This window comes from Dunckerocampus dactyliophorus, chromosome 7 (genome assembly GCF_027744805.1).
Source record: "Dunckerocampus dactyliophorus isolate RoL2022-P2 chromosome 7, RoL_Ddac_1.1, whole genome shotgun sequence".
Taxonomy (NCBI): Eukaryota; Metazoa; Chordata; class Actinopteri; order Syngnathiformes; family Syngnathidae; genus Dunckerocampus; species Dunckerocampus dactyliophorus.
In genome coordinates this window covers 8,157,633-8,176,052 of record NC_072825.1, presented here as the reverse complement: position 1 = coordinate 8,176,052, position 18,420 = coordinate 8,157,633, and the positions used below count along the sequence as shown (strand labels likewise).

General features: G+C 43.6%; 1 protein-coding gene across 2 annotated transcripts in view; it reads left to right on the top strand.

Annotated features, from left to right (window-relative positions):
• The window catches only part of cicb (capicua transcriptional repressor b), a 40,044-nt gene that overhangs the window by 17,491 nt on the left and 4,133 nt on the right, over positions 1–18,420 (top strand). For both annotated transcript variants that reach the window (XM_054781218.1, XM_054781217.1), the window contains exons 3-15: positions 8,654–8,803; positions 8,885–9,053; positions 9,394–9,505; positions 10,076–10,258; positions 10,346–10,478; positions 10,557–10,735; positions 10,910–11,048; positions 11,183–11,280; positions 12,028–13,000; positions 13,086–13,225; positions 13,314–13,471; positions 17,011–17,207; positions 17,356–17,796. In XM_054781218.1, the coding sequence (XP_054637193.1) occupies positions 8,654–8,803; positions 8,885–9,053; positions 9,394–9,505; positions 10,076–10,258; positions 10,346–10,478; positions 10,557–10,735; positions 10,910–11,048; positions 11,183–11,280; positions 12,028–13,000; positions 13,086–13,225; positions 13,314–13,471; positions 17,011–17,207; positions 17,356–17,796 (3,072 nt within the window). The remainder of the gene's footprint in view (positions 1–8,653; positions 8,804–8,884; positions 9,054–9,393; positions 9,506–10,075; positions 10,259–10,345; positions 10,479–10,556; positions 10,736–10,909; positions 11,049–11,182; positions 11,281–12,027; positions 13,001–13,085; positions 13,226–13,313; positions 13,472–17,010; positions 17,208–17,355; positions 17,797–18,420) is intronic.

Genomic DNA, 18,420 nt, shown 5'->3' with positions numbered 1-18,420 from the left:
ATCTCAGCTTTTGTGAGGACGCTTTTTCGTTGCAGAGACATTTTGGCTTGTCCTTACACAAAAAATACTAGAAGGAACTCCTTTCACCATATTGGACTATTGTGTGTGTGTTTGTGGTACAACTCTTGACATTTCAACTTTATTGTGGGGACATGTTTTGCTTTGAGGACATTTTGTCTTGTCCACACAAACAAAATACTGGGAGGTGCTCCATATTAGACCATATTAGAATTTGTGTGTGTGTGTGTGTGATGTGTGTACGTGTGTATGTAGCATTGTCTTATGTAGCACTGCTCTTGACATGTCACTTTTATTGTGGGGACATGTCCGCGCAAAAGTTACTACGATGAGCTCCTTTCACCCAATTAGATGTGTGTGTATGTAGGCGTGTGGGTGTGTGAGAAAGTGCAAGAGAGAGAGATATTTTTTTTTCCATGTGGCACAGCTTTAGACATCTCACCTTTATTGTATGGACATGTTTTATTTTCAGAGACATTTTGGCTTGCCCTTACACAAAAAACACTACGAGGAGCTCGTTTCATCTTAGTAGACTGTGTGTGTGTGTGTGTGTGTGTGTGTGTGTGTGTGTGTGAGAGAGAGAGAGAGAGAGACATCTTGTCTTTTTATGTTTATGTGGCACAACTCTTAACATTTCAACTTTATCGGGGGGACCCTTTTTTCCCATTTTGGTTGAACCACTCAAATAGATTGGGTTTGTGCGTATGCGTGTAAGATGTTGTCTTTCTGTTTATATGGAACTACTGCTGACATCTCACCTTTATTGTGGGGACATATTTTCTTTGTGAGGACATTTTGGATGGTCCACACAAACAAAATACGAGGATAAGTGTGTGTGTGTGTGTGTGTGTGTGTGTGCGTGAGTGAGTGGGAAAGAAATTGTCATTCGGTGTATGAATGTGGCCCAACCCTTGACCTCTCACCTTTACTGTGGGGACACTTTTTCTTTGCTGAGACATTTTGCCCTTGTTCGTATAAAAAAATGACAGTATGTGTTTGTGCGTGTATGTGTGTTTTTGGCATGTGTTCTGGTGACACATGTTCATATGTAAGTGTAACAAAACATTGTCGTTCTTGTTGTCTTCTAGTCAACGTTTAGTAGTTTTTTTCTCCGTAGCACTTCTATTTATTCTATTATTCACTCACTTATTCTGTATTACTATTATTATTTATATCACTTCTAGTACTAACATTTTTCCTACATTTGTATGATAAATGTATCTCTAAAAGTAAAGAAGGGAAGTCGGTTTCCAGACCTTTTAATGGCATGAGCTTATTTTCCTTCAAAATTAAAAAAAAAAAAAAACGTTTTATGCATGATGACACTTTTGGCGCTGCGTAATTGAGAGTGAGCACCGTTATAGCCCGAATTATTTTTTTTACTGCACTTCTTGCATGCATGAGTGTTTGTCTTCTTTTCCTCAGGGCAGCAACCTCAAAATTGCACTTAAAGTTGATGTTCTTCCAGTTGTTATTTGGGAAATGGCACATACAATCGCAGCATATTCAAGGTTGTTTGTGGCCAGCACACAGGGATGCTGCCATGAATTCTGGGCCCCATGAAAAACGAATCACATTGGGCCCCCCGGCAGCTGTTGTCACCTCATGTATATTGTACACAACATCACAGTCTTTTAAGTTCACTTTTTCACATCTTGTTTTGTCTTCCTTCATCTCATTTTCTTGTTTTGCTTGAAAATGCTTTTAATTTTTAACCCTTTTACTCCATCGCATTGCAGTGGCTTCCCCTCCTCTCTTCTCCTCATCCTGGTCTACCCGGATACGGATACCCGGGAATAACATCCCCGCTCCCTCCCGCCTGCCCCGTGCTTTACGTAATGCTTAAAGCCCCGCATATCCTAGCCGGCCATGGCAACAACCACATCTGGATTGCACAGCCCCCCCCCCTCTCAAGACTGGCACACGTGAGCCTCTTCTCCCCCCCCCCCATCTCAAGACTTTCCACAAATTATTCCTAAATTCTAGGTGAAACAAGGAATATACTCTCCCTCAGCTCCAAAAAGAGTTGGCTGGAAAATTTGACCTACGTGTCGTTAAAATAGTTTCGGTTGGAATCCAAGCTTTTGCAAAAATGTGGTCTTTGTATTTGTTTGCATGCAAGGAAATGTGTCTCTTTCATCTGCTTTTGCTCCACACTATGTAGTCTTTTCAATGGTGCTGGTACTTGCATCCTGTTGGCCATTTATCTGCAGGCAAGTAGTGCCCCCAAATGGCCAAACATGAACATTACATGTGCAAGAAAGATTGTGGAGGGGGTCTCACTCCAGCTTGTTTTCCCCATAATGGTCCACTATGAGGACGAATTGTGGGGATGAGTGTCTCGTCCGATATTGTCGCTTTACTCAATCATCCATTGTTACCCAGTAATTTCCAGTTATTTTTGGTGTGTGTGTGTGTGTGGGGGGGGGGGTCTTACACAGTGGCACCTCTGGATGCTCTTGAGCAAGTCGAGGTCCAATTTGAAGGGACAGGTGGCGATGGTTGGTAGCAGGACGGCAGGTGATGCGGGGACCTGCGCCCAATATCACTGTTGCCACGGTAACTGCGAAGGACTGGTGCATGGAGTTATAATTGGACAGAGTAAATGGTGGGAGGGCGGGAGCGAAGGAGGGAAGGGAGGGTAGAGGGACACCGAGCACAAGAGGTGGAAGATGAATTAAGACCGAGAGCGAGATGGGACGGGAGGGTCGATGGAAGGTGCCACTTCGCCTCATGCGCCGTGTCAGCGGAGGTAACGAGTGGGAGGAAAAGTTTGATCACGTGGCGTTTGAGACACACACACACACACACACACACACACACACACTACAAGTTGATGTCAACCAATGGAAATCTGCACAACACCTCCACATGACAGCACAGTAGCAGGGAGACATAGTAAGGCATAGCTGCAGGGTATTTTCCCCCTCTCGCTTAACCGCCTTATGCAGACGTTGACACATCTCTAACCTGATCAAAAGATTTGCTGTATCTTAATCCAAACTTAAACCAGGCTTAATGTAAAGCCGTGCTATAGAGGTCAGCGTTGCAAAAGCTGAGTAACTTTCACCCCGTCCCCTTTTGCAGGCTGTTTTTGACGCCTTTGATTGCTAGGCTGTTTCTTCCGTCCTGTTAACAGATTGGATTGATTTGTCTGTGATTGATCAGCCTTCTCTCCTGTCTCTTCTTCTCTGGTCTGGTCGAGGTGTGTGGTCATGGTTCCATCCTCAGTCCCCCCATGATCATGTTGAAGTATTCTTGGGTTAGATACTGCACCCCCAGTTGCTCCTGATGCTGCGTTATCAGTGGGTTAATGAGGTAACAGTGTTAAAGTTCTTTGAGTAACTTGATGGTAGAAAATATATACAAGTTATTTAACATTTAAAGACATAGTTTACTGTGCATGAGGTGAACGTCATGAAAAGATGCACAATAGTTTTATTGCAGCAAACATACAGTAGTTAACACTCCTTGACATTGTACTATTCGGAAACGTAGACGTAAAAATATCCAACATAAAGTGGCTAGAAATACCTCAATACTGAATAAAGCAATAAATAAATCGTTGTAGACCAAAAATCACTCCATACTCTCTACTGCTCTCTGGTATTACCATATCTAAATTATTGTGTGGAGATATGGGGAAACAAGTATAAAAGTACACTACACTCATTAACTATGCTGCAGAAAAGTTCAGTTAGGGTGATCCATAATGCCACTTACAGGGAACATACAAACCCTTTATTCCTAAAATCACAATTATTAAAATCTGCTGATCTGGTAAAGTATCAAACAGCTAAAATTATGCATAAAGCAAACTATAACATGCTACCCAAAAACGTAAAAAAATTATTCCCGACAAAACAGGAGAAATATGATTTTAAGGACAAATTAAACCTAAAACACTTATATGCACGAAGTACACTAAAAACCTTCAGCATTTCTGTGTGTGGAATCAAGTTGTGTAACGGATTAAGTAAGGAACTCAAACAAGTCACTAAAATTAATGATTTCAAGAAACAGTACAAGCAGTTGATGTTTAGAAAGTACAAGGAAGAAGACACCTGAACCACTGTGCTCGTACAATGCTATGTCTGACCAGTCTTGGACTGACTACAAACTCTTCATTTTCGCTGAGTACATTGTCTGTACTGTACTCACTCACCATCAAACTGAGTCTCTGTCAACTATTTCATCAGCTATTATCAATTTCTTACCATGATAAAATCGTTTGTACATTGAACAAATGTATTGCAACTGATGTGAAACTGATGAGGGGTAGGATTAAATAAGCTTTGCTTCTTCCTACTCCTTCTTGGACATGCAGAATTGTGAACTGTGTTATGTGATGAGCTCCACTGTAATTTGTGTGCATGTTCAAATGAATTAAACCTTTACTATTACCATCGGCCTCTAAAGTCTCAAAGTACATAGATGCTGCCGCACAAGACGTCTTTTGCAACACATGCGTTCTGTAATTATAGCTGTATATAATTCATTATGTCATAGTTCACGGTAAACTCATAGCTCTCTTTGACCACATGTTCATTTATTAACACGTATCTTGCATAACACAGCAGCAACAGAACCAATGTTGTAATAGCAGTACGGAGCAAACTGCTCAGTCAGCATTCATATCGCTACTGACTTCATTGTAAAAAACAGTACGACAAGTGTACCACGCTTGAGTTTCACACCGAAAGTGCATGCAGAGGTAGATAAAGCTGCCTGATGCTGACCACTGATGATATTTCAAATGCAGCTGCTGCCATCTTGTGGAGTTAGTCCAAAAAAAATGTACCTTAGGAGGTTGTCTACAACCACAGTTGTTGCCAATGTTTTTTGACCCGCACACCCAGCAGCCATAGGAGAGCAATTAATTGAACAGAGGCATTAAATGGAGTTTTACGATAATCATATCTCAGCAAACTGAGCAGCTCAGCTCAGTGATCATAAATAGATAAGCTCTGTGTGTGCAGCTTTTTCTTTGGCTTTTTAATGACAACCACAACCCAGGGTGTTAAGACAATGTGAGTAAAGAAGAGGAATACACACAAGAAGTTAAGCAGACTCACATTCAAAGCAGTACGACTCCACAAAGTTTTCTCCAGTTTTGTCGTTTCTGCGTTTTACCGTAGTTGTGTGACAATTACGTATGTTAAACAATAAACTGCATGAGGAGCAACAAGGCAATGCAAATCATATTGGGAAATAAAAGTGAGACAGAGTGTTGCTTAAAGAAACTTGTTTTTACACTTGAATGACAAATTTTATGATGATCACAGCTGTCAAACTGTGATTGATCATCATCATAAAAAAAAACTCAGACAGATAACTTCCATTTCCTTTATGAAATCAGAACTAGTCGGAAGTCAAATATGACCAACTCTGATAGTGTTTCTACTGTATATTCCCTCTCGTTTTTAATGATAACTCATCTTCGCATTATTGTCATTCCATTACCTCTGCCAAGGAGTTTGTGTTTTGGTTAGTTCATAGTAGCTTGTTGAGATCCAGGATTTGATTTGACAGTTTTTGTTTCCCTTCATTTGCAACGTGAGCAGTACACCTTTAAAGGTATGCATGTTGTGTGTGTACAATTCACGTTGTTGGGCCTTGTTGGCAGTGAGGGGGTTAAGGTCCAGTCGTATCTCAAGCACTTTTTGGGCTGGTTTGCTGGTAGTTGAGACCCCTCCCAGTATTGTATTTGTCTGCATGAGCTAGCTAAGCATGACTCATGCATCTTTGCTTGAGAAACTCTCATCAGGGACCTTTTCGCCGTATCGCACCACTCAATAAACACTTTTAGCATTGTTCTCTTTGTCTGTGGCCGCCATACGTTACCCTTTCCACTGTTTGAGAGAACTTGTGTTTTCACAAGTTGTTTTCTCTACTCCCTCCCTACCTCCCCTGGTGAAAATGACTCTATTTTTACCCTGCAGCCCTCTCCACTCATGGACTGTTTCAGCCGTTTCCTTCTCTTTCCAAATCTCTGAACCTTCCCCTTTCTTTTTCTCTCTTTATCCCTCCCCATGTGAATGTTGCATGAGAAGCTGTTTTGGCAAAAGCGCATCATGGAAAGATAGGAATGTGTGAGAATGTGTCAGATTTGAAATGGTGTGTAGAATGACATAATTTTCTTGGTTTCTAAAAGAAAAGGTTCTGCCTTCCCAGATAACTCATTCCTAGTAGTTTTGACGTCAAAAGCAACAGCAAAAACACATAAATAACTTTGGCTATATCTAAAGAAGAGTCGAATTTATGCCAGACTGCTCATTAACATTAATCACAAGCTCATATTTCACATACTAGCTTTACAGTAGAATGCTCACTAGCGCCACCTTGCATTGACCGGTCATCAGGAACACTAGTGTTTGTATACTAAGGCGGGGGCTTGTGACATAGCTGTCAGCCCATTGGTTGGCCTAGATATGATTGTCGATGTTTGATTGGCCGTTTTCTACGACCTGCTCTTACTACGATGCCTTCACTATGATGCCTTCACTATGTAGCTGGGGGGGTTAACCAAAATAAACTATACTACGCTCTTCAGAGCTTTATTCGAGAAGGAATTAGTGTTGCCCTGTAGTTATAATGAAGGTATGTTATATTTGCAATGCTTTTTAACATACTTTTTTTCCCTGCAAAAAAATTTGAAGATTATGTCACCGACAAGGGCCGATGACTACAGAGCTCGACGGTATTTGCATATGACTGGCATTCCACTGCACCCCTGCCCAATCAGAGTCGTCGGCGGGCACATGACAGGGGGCCTCTCTGGCCAATAGTTGGACATGGTTGGCTGAGGGTGGGCGGGACAAAAGGCAGGGCGAGGTTGACAGGAGCAGAAGGGGAGGGTAAGGAGAACGCAGGAGGGGGGCCAAGCAAGCGACCAAGCAAAGCAGCCTGGTTTACAACAAGAGGAAGACGAGGGAGAGGGGAAAAAAGGAGAAGACAATCAGGGAGACGTCGACTCGACTCGGGAGACATTTGTGGACGAAAAAAAACACGGTTTTGGGAGCGAGAATCTACCCCGAATTGGACGATGTGTGCGCCGATGTCATCCATGAGAAGCGGCTAGCTAACCTGCAGTAGACGGTCTTCTTCTCCGCTAACCCCTGTTGGCTTTGGTTGTAAAAAGCGTTAAACCTTGAAGAGGAAGTGAGAAAATCAACACAAAATTCACCTGGCGTCTTCTTGTCGGTATAGTAGCGTGTAAATGGCAAATTAAGGAGGTATACTAGTGTCTGCTAGCTAGGCTGCATGCACGGTTGTTTGGCTGCTTTTCTTAATGAACAGTGCGCGTTGCAACAGTGCGTGATGGATGAATGCACCACAGCCATCCGCTTAGTAAACAAGCATACACGCAGAAGCTGTATTGCTGTCCTTCTTACCAAGACCGGGGTTTAATTCAGTTATGTGGGGGAAACAACAAGTTAGCACAGAGTGTCTTATTGCTGTGGACGCCGCGTCCCCGCCTGGAGGGATTCAAGTCAAATACGCCTTTGTAATTGAGACATGAGAAGAGTTGCGTTGCTTTGGCGTCTGTCTGTGCGGCGTGTGCACGACCAGGGGCGTTCCCGAGGGCTCTGTCCTTTTGGGGCTCCGGTGTTCGCAAGTGAAATATATACGTAGAAAAAAAAGGTCCACGTATATATTAGCGAAGCCCACTTTGGACCATTTCTCAATTTCTTCCAGCGTGTACACTCTTGATTGCACTGGCCTCTTTTTGTAATACCCTCCTGCTACCCCAGTGAGCGAGTTGAGTTATGGCCCAAAGAGACTGCGTAGCGCCCAGGCGCATGTTGTAATCCAGGCCGTGGATGTAGAGGAGGCCTCTTTAACCCCTTCACCGCCATGCTGCAGCAGTAATGTAAACAAACATCCAAGCAGGCAGAGAGGGCTTTGGGGGTAATAGAGCAAGGGGACCTAGCCTTTTGATACACAGTCTACTTTTATTGGATTATATTATATTGAACATTGGTTAAATAATACCTATACATGACTCATAATCTTTCTGTGAAGAATGACTCGGATACGAACAACCTCTCATCAATAGCAAATCAACATAGTGGAATAACTTCTTCTCCTCTTCTGATTTCCTATCTCCTGTAGAAGAGCTTGTTCAGAATAAAGGACACATCATTTGTTTTTTTGGGGTTTTTTTGTGTGTGGAGAACCATCACTCTTGCTACAGCATCTATCATGTTCTCATCAGAGAATCCTCAGTATCTCCGACAAGGATTAAGCATGTTTGGTTAGTCTTGTCATTCATTTTTCTATGTCACAATTACAAATCTGGCGCTATTTTTGGAACCTTTGTTCATTTGAATCACGGGATTTGATAGTAACATCCCCATTATGTGTTTTGAATGATAGTACAGTATATGACTTTATGAAATATTCACTGTTTATTTTCATTTTGCCGTTTTTTGCATTCATGTCAATGATCCTATTAAGGTTCAGTTCAGAACATATGTTGATTCATTTGGCGTTATCTCTTATTGCCCGAATGAAGAAGTAAGTTCCTGGTAATTGAATGTAGAAAAGGCCTGGTCCTTTTATATCAGACTTCTGATCAGACATTATTGTCTTTGCACATAGACTAAGCGGGCATACTGTTTTCTCTGCACAGTGTGGACCAATGTAGAACCTCGGTCCGTTCCAGTTTTCCCCTGGCATTCTTTAGTTCCCTTCCTGGCTCCCACCCAATCAGATGCAGCTTCTCAGCCGGGGGAGGGCCAGCATCCTGTCAATCACCCCCATGCGGCCAGTCTAAAGACAGGTACTGTACTGATACTGATGCTGAATAAATATACTGTCTTGATGACTTGATCGGGACAAATAATGTCTGGTGTTTGCTCAGATTGTCAGGGAGGAGCCGCACCACCTCCCGAGCCAGCCGAGGCACCTCCCACTGTGGAGAGAGGTCCCCTGACCCGACATGCCCCCGCTCCCGAGGAGCCAGAAAAAGAGAAAGGGGACGGGGAGAGAGAAAGGCCCGACAGCGAAACAGAGAGTGACGTAGATGACCCGTATGTCCACATTTTAATCTGTGCATGTAACAAAAGTGCTTATGCATTTGTTCGTGTTAGCCTTATGTGTTTATTCTTGGCACGTTGCTGTGTACCCAGACATACAGTGAGTGAGTGTGATTTGTCTTTTTTTTTTTCTTGCACTAATTTGGGCAGTCGCGCTCCATGCCAGAACAAAGCAGAGAAGAACAAAAGCTTTCCTTTGCAGCTCTCTGTCACTGTATAAAAGGCAGCGTCTTGAATTGAGTGTGCTTTAGTTCCTTCAGTACTTAAAATAAAATTGGTGCTTGAATTGGACTGGTGCATATGTGTAGTGACATCTGCTTTTGTCCTGCTGTAGCTTCCTTCCAGGAGTTGTACCAGAGCAGCCCCTCTTGACATCCCCTGTAAAGAGACGCACGCAGTCTCTTAGTGCCCTGCCCAAAGATGGGGACAAGAATAGCCCTGGAAAGGTAATCTTTTCACTCTTCTGGGATGATCTGTTTGTATTTATAGTAAATTTTTTCCCATAGGAAATAATGGGAATGGAAATCATCTGTTCCAGGGTCAAACTGTGGCCATAATAAACCTTTAACTGTCTAGGCAATGTATTAAGTAAATTCTGATATTCGTAACTGACATACAACTGAAAAAAACCCACAAAAAACTAGTCACCTGCAGTCAATTTCCCACATTACATGTTATAACATGTAAACGAGCCGCTGTATGTCAGCGACGAATGAGCAGCTGGAAGAAAGGTTCTGCTTTCTTTATTTTAATTTCTGTGTTGGCTTTTTGTCATTTTAGCAATATTGTATTGAGCAGCCACAACAGAAACGCTAATAAGTTATATGGGGTTTATCACATTTTAACCATTTGATGTCATTGTTGAAGAAAAGACAAAGAAAAAGCAAGCAAGAAAAAGAAAATTTTGTGTGTGTGTTGATTTCCTAATTCTGACTTCAGGGGTTCCACTCAATGTTGCAATTGCCCATCTTTTAGCTGTCATTTTAACGTCATGTCTTCCTGTCTGTCCTGCTCAGAGAGAGAAGGACCACATCCGGCGACCGATGAATGCCTTCATGATTTTCAGCAAGCGCCATCGAGCTCTGGTGCACCAGCGCCACCCCAACCAGGACAACCGGACCGTCAGCAAGATCCTGGGGGAGTGGTGGTATGCTCTTGGACCTAAAGAGAAACAAAAGTACCATGACTTGGCCTTCCAGGTACAGTAATGGGGTTTATAAAAAAAAGACATGGTGTTATGTTTTGGTGTGTACATGCTAAGAGTTGTCCTTTCCTCTTGTTGCCAGGTGAAAGAGGCCCACTTTAAGGCCCACCCTGACTGGAAGTGGTGCAACAAAGACAGGAAGAAGTCCAGCTCTGAAGGTCGTGGCGTCCCAGGAGGCAAAGATATCAGGGAGAGGAGCATGTCTGAGTCCACAGGTTGGTCTCGTGGAACCCACATGAACAAACATTTATCAGTCATTTTGCTCAACATGCCTTTTGTTTTCCACCTGGTAGAGCCGCATTCTGCGGAGATGAAGGGGGTGGCGCCGGGTCTGGTGGGGGTGTCTGAGAGGAGTGCAGCAGAGGGTCACATGAGCCAGTTGACCCGGCCCAGAGCGTTCTCTCAAAGTGCTATGCACAACCTGGAGCGCGGTGACAGGGGCAACACACAAGCCCTGGCGGAGCTGGCACAGGTACAGTAAGAGAGTGTGACTGCAGATTAGTATGGCACATTTTGAAGTTTACACAGTACAAGTGTGTGCTTTCTCATCCTAAAGCATCTTAGTCTTTTCTAGGCTTCTAATTTACTATATTATACACATTCTTTTGCGTTTCAAAAGCAATGCTGTGACCGTTTTTTCCCCCAGATGTGTGGAGATGGAGGCAGTCAATTTTCAAGCCATGCCCCACCCCTGTCCCAGTCTCAGCGAGGGGTCAGCGAGGACATGACCAGTGATGAGGAGCGCATGGTCATCTGTGAGGAGGAGGGAGATGATGATGTCATTGGTAAGACGATTGGTTTACATCATAATAGTGCAAAAACTGATGTCTGGCTCTCTTTTACATAGGAAATAAATGTTGTCTGCAAATTGTAGTGGCCTTGCATGTCAAGTGTAGCTGTAGTTTATTTTCTTTTCCAGAGGACCCTTATCCCAGCAGCTCCATTGACCTCAAGTGTAAGGAGCGGGTGACTGACAGCGACAGCGAGAGGGGTTCTGGCGACGAAAGCGTTCAGAAGGTGACCAACCTGTTAATTGTTTTTTATTACACAACAAATGACAGAAATACTGTCAGAAATCATAAATCCTCAAATTAATCGCAGCGTCTCCTATAGTTGTTGTGTGTGTGTGTGTGTGTGTGTGTCTTGGAAAAAAACGCACAACCACCGAGTTCTTTAATTAGCGCCAGGCCAAAAAACATTGAAATTAACACAGCTGTGGCTGTAGGTAACCTCCTGATGTCGTTTTTTTTTTTTTATTAACTTGACTTAACTTGCTTAAGATGGAAGTAGCTGTATTTTAATGAATGGCCAGCACAAAGCTTTATCTACCTCTGCATGCGCTTTAAAAAGTTGATTGCACTGCACAGCTGTTGATGTGAAACTCATGCGTGTTGCAATTTCTGTCCTGTTGTTTACGAGCTCGTCAGGGGTATTAATGCTGGCTGAGCCGTGTGCTCCTCACTACAATTACAACATTCGTTCTGTTGCTGCTACATTGTTAATACTTGTTAATAAACTATCATGTGGTAAAAGAGAGCTACATTTTCCACTTTCATGCACTCCAACACATTATTAAAGTTTAAAAAATAAGTTGTTATACAGTATAAAGTGAGTTTTCAAATTAAAGAAATAACAGCCTCTGACTAATTATTGACTACTTCCAATTAACATCCTGTCATCTTTGCAGTTTAGTTATAATTGGAGTATTTAAGGTAAATTACTCTCTATTGTTGGTCATCATTGTTGGTCTGTTTGGCTTTTCAGCGAGTCTTTGCTCCAGTCATCTGCTCCACCGCATCCTCATCTTCCTCACATGCGACCCCTCATGGCAGGAGTGTATCACTTTCCTCCTATTCCAGCAGCAAGCGTTACGACGAGGGGAGACCAGGAGTCTTTTCTGACCCAAGGAGGAGGGAAGAGGGAGACATAAAGGACACTTTAAGGGGTGAGGCGGGAGGAGTGCAAGCCTCGCCTCTCTCCCTTTCTTCTGGACAGTCCGTAATTTCCCCTTCTCCAGCAGGGGGAGGACCTCCCCATTCCTCGTCCGTGGTTGCAAACTTGCACCTGGGCATCGGTGCTGTGAGGGTGGCCTCCACAGTGCTGACCAACGTAATGCGCCCCGTCATCAGCACACCTCTCCCAATCGTCAACAAACCCAGAGAGAGGGGGACCTCATCTAGCCCGCACCCACCCGAGAGGAAGCCCATTGCCCTCCAGCAGCAACCGCAGCTTCTGATTGGATCAGGAAGCAGTGCCACACCAAGTGGGTACTACTCTTCATCATCACCCAACCCTGTAGGGGCTGGGGTGGTGACTAATTTTGTGTTAGGGGGTGCCCTGTCTGGCCAACCTGCAGTGCAGCTCATCACTCCACCACCCCAGCCTCAGCCCCCCCAGCAGCAGCAAGTGTCCCTGTCCTCCACTGCTGCTTCAGCACCGCACAGCCACTCCAATGGACCACTGCCTCTGCCCCTGCTGCAGCCCCAGTTCCTTCCCACTTCATCCCTGGCACCTCCTGGTGGTAAGGCCATCACACAAGTCCAGTACATACTGCCCACACTCCCTGCCAATCCAAAGAGTCCGCCACAGCAGCAGCAGCAGCAGCAGCTCTGCCAGCCAACCAGTATCTTCAACCTGCCTGCAGCCCCACCCACTCACGCACCATTGGCCAATGGGAAGCAGCAGACGTGTTATTCGTCCAGCCCAGCAGTGGGCGTGGTCAGCCCAGGAACAAGAGGTGACAACAAAGCTACATTTCTAATAATAGTAATCTTTGTTGACTCCATAATTAAAAAATATATTCTCTCCCTGCTTTGACTCAGTGCAAACCCAGTCCCCAGTGCTCCAGGGTAAAATGGTTGTTCCCATGGCAACAGTTCGAACCGCACCGGCTCCCGCCCAGCAGTTTCCCATCGTGGCCCCTCCGCTTCCTGTCCAGAATGGCGCTCAGGCAGGAAGCAAGGTTTGGTGACCACATTAATTAAGAAACATCAATAGCTCTCAACTCGCAGCGCTTACTGTGTTTTGTTTGGGTTTTTTTCCATCTCCAGATCATCCAGATAGCCCCCATGCCAGTGGTCCAGTCTCAGCTGTCTCAGGGCTCAGTCCACCCCGCCAGCCCCTTGCCCGTGACGGTGGCCACCGCTGCGGTGATGGCTCCGGGGCCAGCCCCCTCGCAGACTGTTCTACTACCCCCTGCACCCACCAGGTACTGAAAATTATACCAAACTGATCTTCAGCGTCACCAATGGGGTTGGCTGCCCATCTTAAAGATAGGCAACACTCAAGTACATGAAAATGCATTTTACATGTATAAAAGCCATTATACTGCATAATTCTGGAAGAAATATTTGAATTTATGGTAAACATATTTTTTTAAATCCAAAATAAAACATGTTTAATTGAATTGGACCACATGTATTGAATGCTGCTGAAGCAACATTTTACAGACAAACAAGTGAATCACTAAACCAGAATATTTCCTAAACTATCTAAAGTAGGGCCCTATGATTTCCACAAAAACAGAATCTACAGTGCCTGACAAAGTCTTGTCACTTATCCAAGCTGTAGGAACAAAAGCAAAAGCCTCTAGATTATGCTTGTTATCGCAAAATAAATTTGGGTGTCAATCTTTGAGTTTTATCATTTAATTAGGGCAGAAAGGTCAGATTGAGCTTGGAAGAATTAATATTGTGCATGACTTTCATGAGTTTGGAGGAAGCCATCCATACATCTCAATGACTCCAATAATTGATCAAATCATCTGGAATGGCAAAAAAAAGTCTTTCACGACTCCCAGACTTTAGGACATCAAAATGATTTGGTTTCATGTTCCAAGGCTCCTCCTTCATCTCACCGCAAACATGCTCAATAATGTTCATGTCTGGGGTCTGGGCTGGCCAATCCTGGAGCATCTTGACATTGTTCACCACGGGGAACTTTGGTGTGGAGACTAGAGTGTGACAAGGAACACCGTCCTGCTGAAGAATTTGCCTTCTCTTGTGATTTGGAAGATAATGGGCAGCATTATTTTTTGATACTTCAGGCAGTTGTTACTTGCTCTCCCCCATACTGGATGTAACCGCAAGCCATGATATTCCTCCACCAAACTTGACTGTTTTGTGGGTGAATCTTGGGTTTGTGCGGGTTCCAACAGGTGTTTTGCAGTTTTTGCGATGATTTGGGTTGTTTAATGCAGTTTAATGAATGATCCATCAGAAAAGTCAACCTTCTGCCACTTTTCCGCTGTTCATCCTTTTTGCATGCTGTGGGGCCTTGGCAAATGAACAAGGTCAAGATGCTCCAGGATTGGCCAGCCCAGACACCAGACATGAACATAATTGAGCGTGTTTGGGGTTAGATGAAGGAGGAGGCTTGAAAGATTAAATCAAATCTTCATAAAGTCTGGGAGTCGTGCAAGACGCATTGCTGAGATGTATGGATGGAGTCCTCCAAGCTCATGGGAGTCATACACATTATTCATTCTTTTTAACAAGGCAGCAAGGATGTTTTTGTACCATGTTTGTGTTTTCAAAGGAAAATCTAATTTCTACTGTATATCATTTTGATATGCCACAAGACTTTTGTCCAAGCACAATCTGACCTTTTTGTCCCAATTAAATGATAAAACTGAACGAATAATACAAGACTTTATTTTGCTATAATCAGCATAATCTAGAGGCTTTTGCCTTTTTCATATAAGCTATTTCTGATTCCAAGTGACTCACCTAAAACCTTGGTTTGGTTTAATTTTTTTGACCATGCATGCAAGTTACAATGGAGTACATCACATCATTAATTTCACAGTTCCACATGTCCGAAAGGAGTAGGAAGAAGCAAAGCTTATTTAATCCTACCCCCCATCCATTCCCCATCTTGTGCAGTACATATTATTCACTGCCTGTATTCCATATGTGATTTTTAATACATAGAATAATAATAAGGTAATGTAACAATATGATGATGTAGTTATTAAAAAAATTTCACAATTAGTATAATAATTAGTATAATAATAAATAAATAAATAAAATAAAGACAATCATAATAAATCAAATTCCAGACTCTTCTGCCTTGTGTCCGCTCCATAATGTAATTCCACACACTGAAATGCTGTGTGTTTTTAGCGTTGTTCTCACTTATAAGTGCTTCAAATTTAGTTTTTCCCTGAGATGATATTTCTCCTCTCGTAGTATTGTATGACATTTTTGGGTAGCAAGTTATTGTTAACTTTACGCATTATTTTAGTGGTTTGAAAATGTACTAAATCAGCAACTTTTAATGTTTGTGATTTTAAAAATAAAGGATTAGGAAAAGTGAAGTTATTATTTATTGTTCCAACAAGACTTTTGTCAGGCACTGTACTGTTAAACCTGGAATCTTGCAGAAAATGAGGAACGTTTGTGTGGGGAAGTATTTCCCTAGCGGACTGCTCAATCTTGGCGGAATCGCCCCACAAACACTAAACCGCCCCCCTCCAAGACTAAACATGTTCATCTGAAACACTGGCTAAAGTTTGCGAAAAAACTTAAAAAACTCACCTCTTACACAGTTTGAGCGGAAGCCGATCTGGTTAGCTCTATTTAGCAGAGCATGCTAGTGCAACGAGGCAGGCTGTATGAGTGTTTACACCGTGTGGTGTTTTACCACAAATGTAAGCGAGCTTTTTAAAATGCACGCTGATGTCATGCAAGCTCTGAGTGAGTTCCTCGTCGGAGAGACATTCTTAACACACATAACAACACTTGAGTCCTTCCAAATAAGAGCACTTTGCACTACATACTGTCTAGTTGTACAAACAAAACAAGGGTGTCATAAAAATAGCTTACATTAATAACGCACCTGGACGTCTTCCTTAACGACGTTTACAATTTGTTGAGGATTTTGTAGCAATGTGTGCAGAGGCTGACATCCTATTAGAAATGTTAGTGAAGCTCCATCTGTTTCTGAAATTCTGGGAAAAATTACCCCATGATGTATTGCAGCAATTGGGGGGAAAAAAAATGAATTTCTGGAAAAAATATTACAGATTTCATAGGGCCCTACAAACATTGACATGTAAGGTTTTTCACATGTAAGTTGTTTCACACACTGAAAGAACATTTATCCTTACAATTTCTATATTTTCACCGTTTGTGCAGGCTTATTGTTTATTCTAACACAATAAAAGGTCGAATTTATGTGTGTCAACAAATGTTTTTTTGTAGTTCTAATTCTTCTGTGCCAATTTGAACAAAAGAAACGACTTTCTCTTGTGCTTTATTGAGGAGGTCTGTTAAGTTTCATGCTTGATTGAGTTTAGATGGGATAAATGATGGCATATTCACCAGGAAGTTGTATTGTTTCATTTCTGTTGGAGCACAGCGAGCAGACATTTGGGAAAAAAAGAAGTACAGCAGGGGTGCTGTGGTAGAACAGCTCTATTCTGGATGTGTTAGTCATGCTACTGGTGGCCCGAGCTGCCTCCGCCTTCCACCCCCACACTACCTCTCTAGCTACACTCACAGATGCACACTTACAACACTAGTCATCCAGCGCAGTGCTACTCGCCCTTTGACCCCTTCTGCACAAGTTCTCTTTTTGTTCTTCCTTCCTGTTCTGTTCTGTTACTAAACCCAGTCACCTTCCACTGCAACCAAGTCGACCTTTTCCATTAGCACAAGCCATCTTTCTGTGTTTTTTTTTTTTTTGTTCTTCATTGTCGTAAATAATATATGATCAGAATCTCCAATCATCTCTTGATGTGTCCAGGATCACCTATGTCCAGTCCACTCCGGGGGTCCCCTCGTCGCTGCCGCTGGTGTCCACAACAACAGCCTCCAGCCAGCCCCCCGCCCAGCAAGCCCTGCCAGTGCCTGCGTCCGCATATGTGCCACCTCCCCTGGCCACCCTAGGCTTCACAACAATCCCACCACCCGGCCAGACTCTGGTTCAACCACTGATTGCAGGTCAGTGTAGCTTAGAGGTGGACTTCGTAGTCTCCTGATCTTTTGGAAAATGTCTGAATGCTCCCTTAGTCATACAATTTTTAGGGCTCTAAAGTCTCTCGAAAATAAATGTGAACCATGCTTTCAATAATGTGTGCCCCCCCCACAGGTCAACCTCCACTCCTGGCCACTGCACCCTCTTCACAGCCCCACAGTTCAGCCCCCGTCTCTGGTTCAGGCAGCCAGATCGTCACCGCCATCTACCCTCCTTCACAGAGTGTCACCATGGCAACGGGGGTAGTCTCCATGGCAGCCGTGCCCCCGAGCGCGGCCGTCTACTCCGCCATCTCCAGCCCCTCGAGCACTTCCAGCCAAAAGCACGCAGCATCCCCCGCCGCCCTCGCTCATCTCCATCCGGAGCGACACCTGCCTGCAGACAGACCTGCAGATCGAGTGAGCGACAGGCAGGCTGAGAGGCAGATGGATGCAGCGCTTGTGCAGTCGGAGCGCCAGGTGCAGAGCTCTGGCAATAGTGGCTCAGCGGTGCCCCCCAGTGGGTCTGCTGTTTGTCCAAGGCCATACAGTCCTCCTCTTCAAATTCAAACATCAGGTAGCCCTGCACCTCCAGTTTTGTTCAAGCATTCGTACTAATAGTATTTTTATATATATATATATATATATATATACAAGTATATATATACCGCTCAAATGATTCTAACTTGCTCAAAGGACAGAATGTGTCTCGTCTGGGACAGGCAAGCTATTGCTTTTCTATGTGTTTTTCCACCTAGATATGTTTATCCATCCATCCATTTTCTATGCCGCTTGACCACACTAGGGTCGTGGGGATACGCTGGAGCCTATCCCAGCTGACTTTGGGCGAGAGGCGGGTGCCAGACGCAGAACGCATACAAACAACCATTTACACTCACATTCATACCTATGGACAATTGAAATTAAAAACTCATTTTATATAACAAGGTATTTTTGAAAGGATTTGGATTGCATGAGAACGTGGAAAGGGAAACGTAGTTTGCTTTGACCACGTGGTCATTTATTGACAAGTATATTGTACAACACATCAGCAGCAAAACCTATGTTGTAATAGCAATAATGAGCAAACTGCTGGGCCAGCATGAATACCACTAATACTGACAGCTGAGTAGCGCCACCCAGATTTGAAAGCACACAGAGGTAGATAAACCTGCTGGATGCTGACCACTTATGATACTTC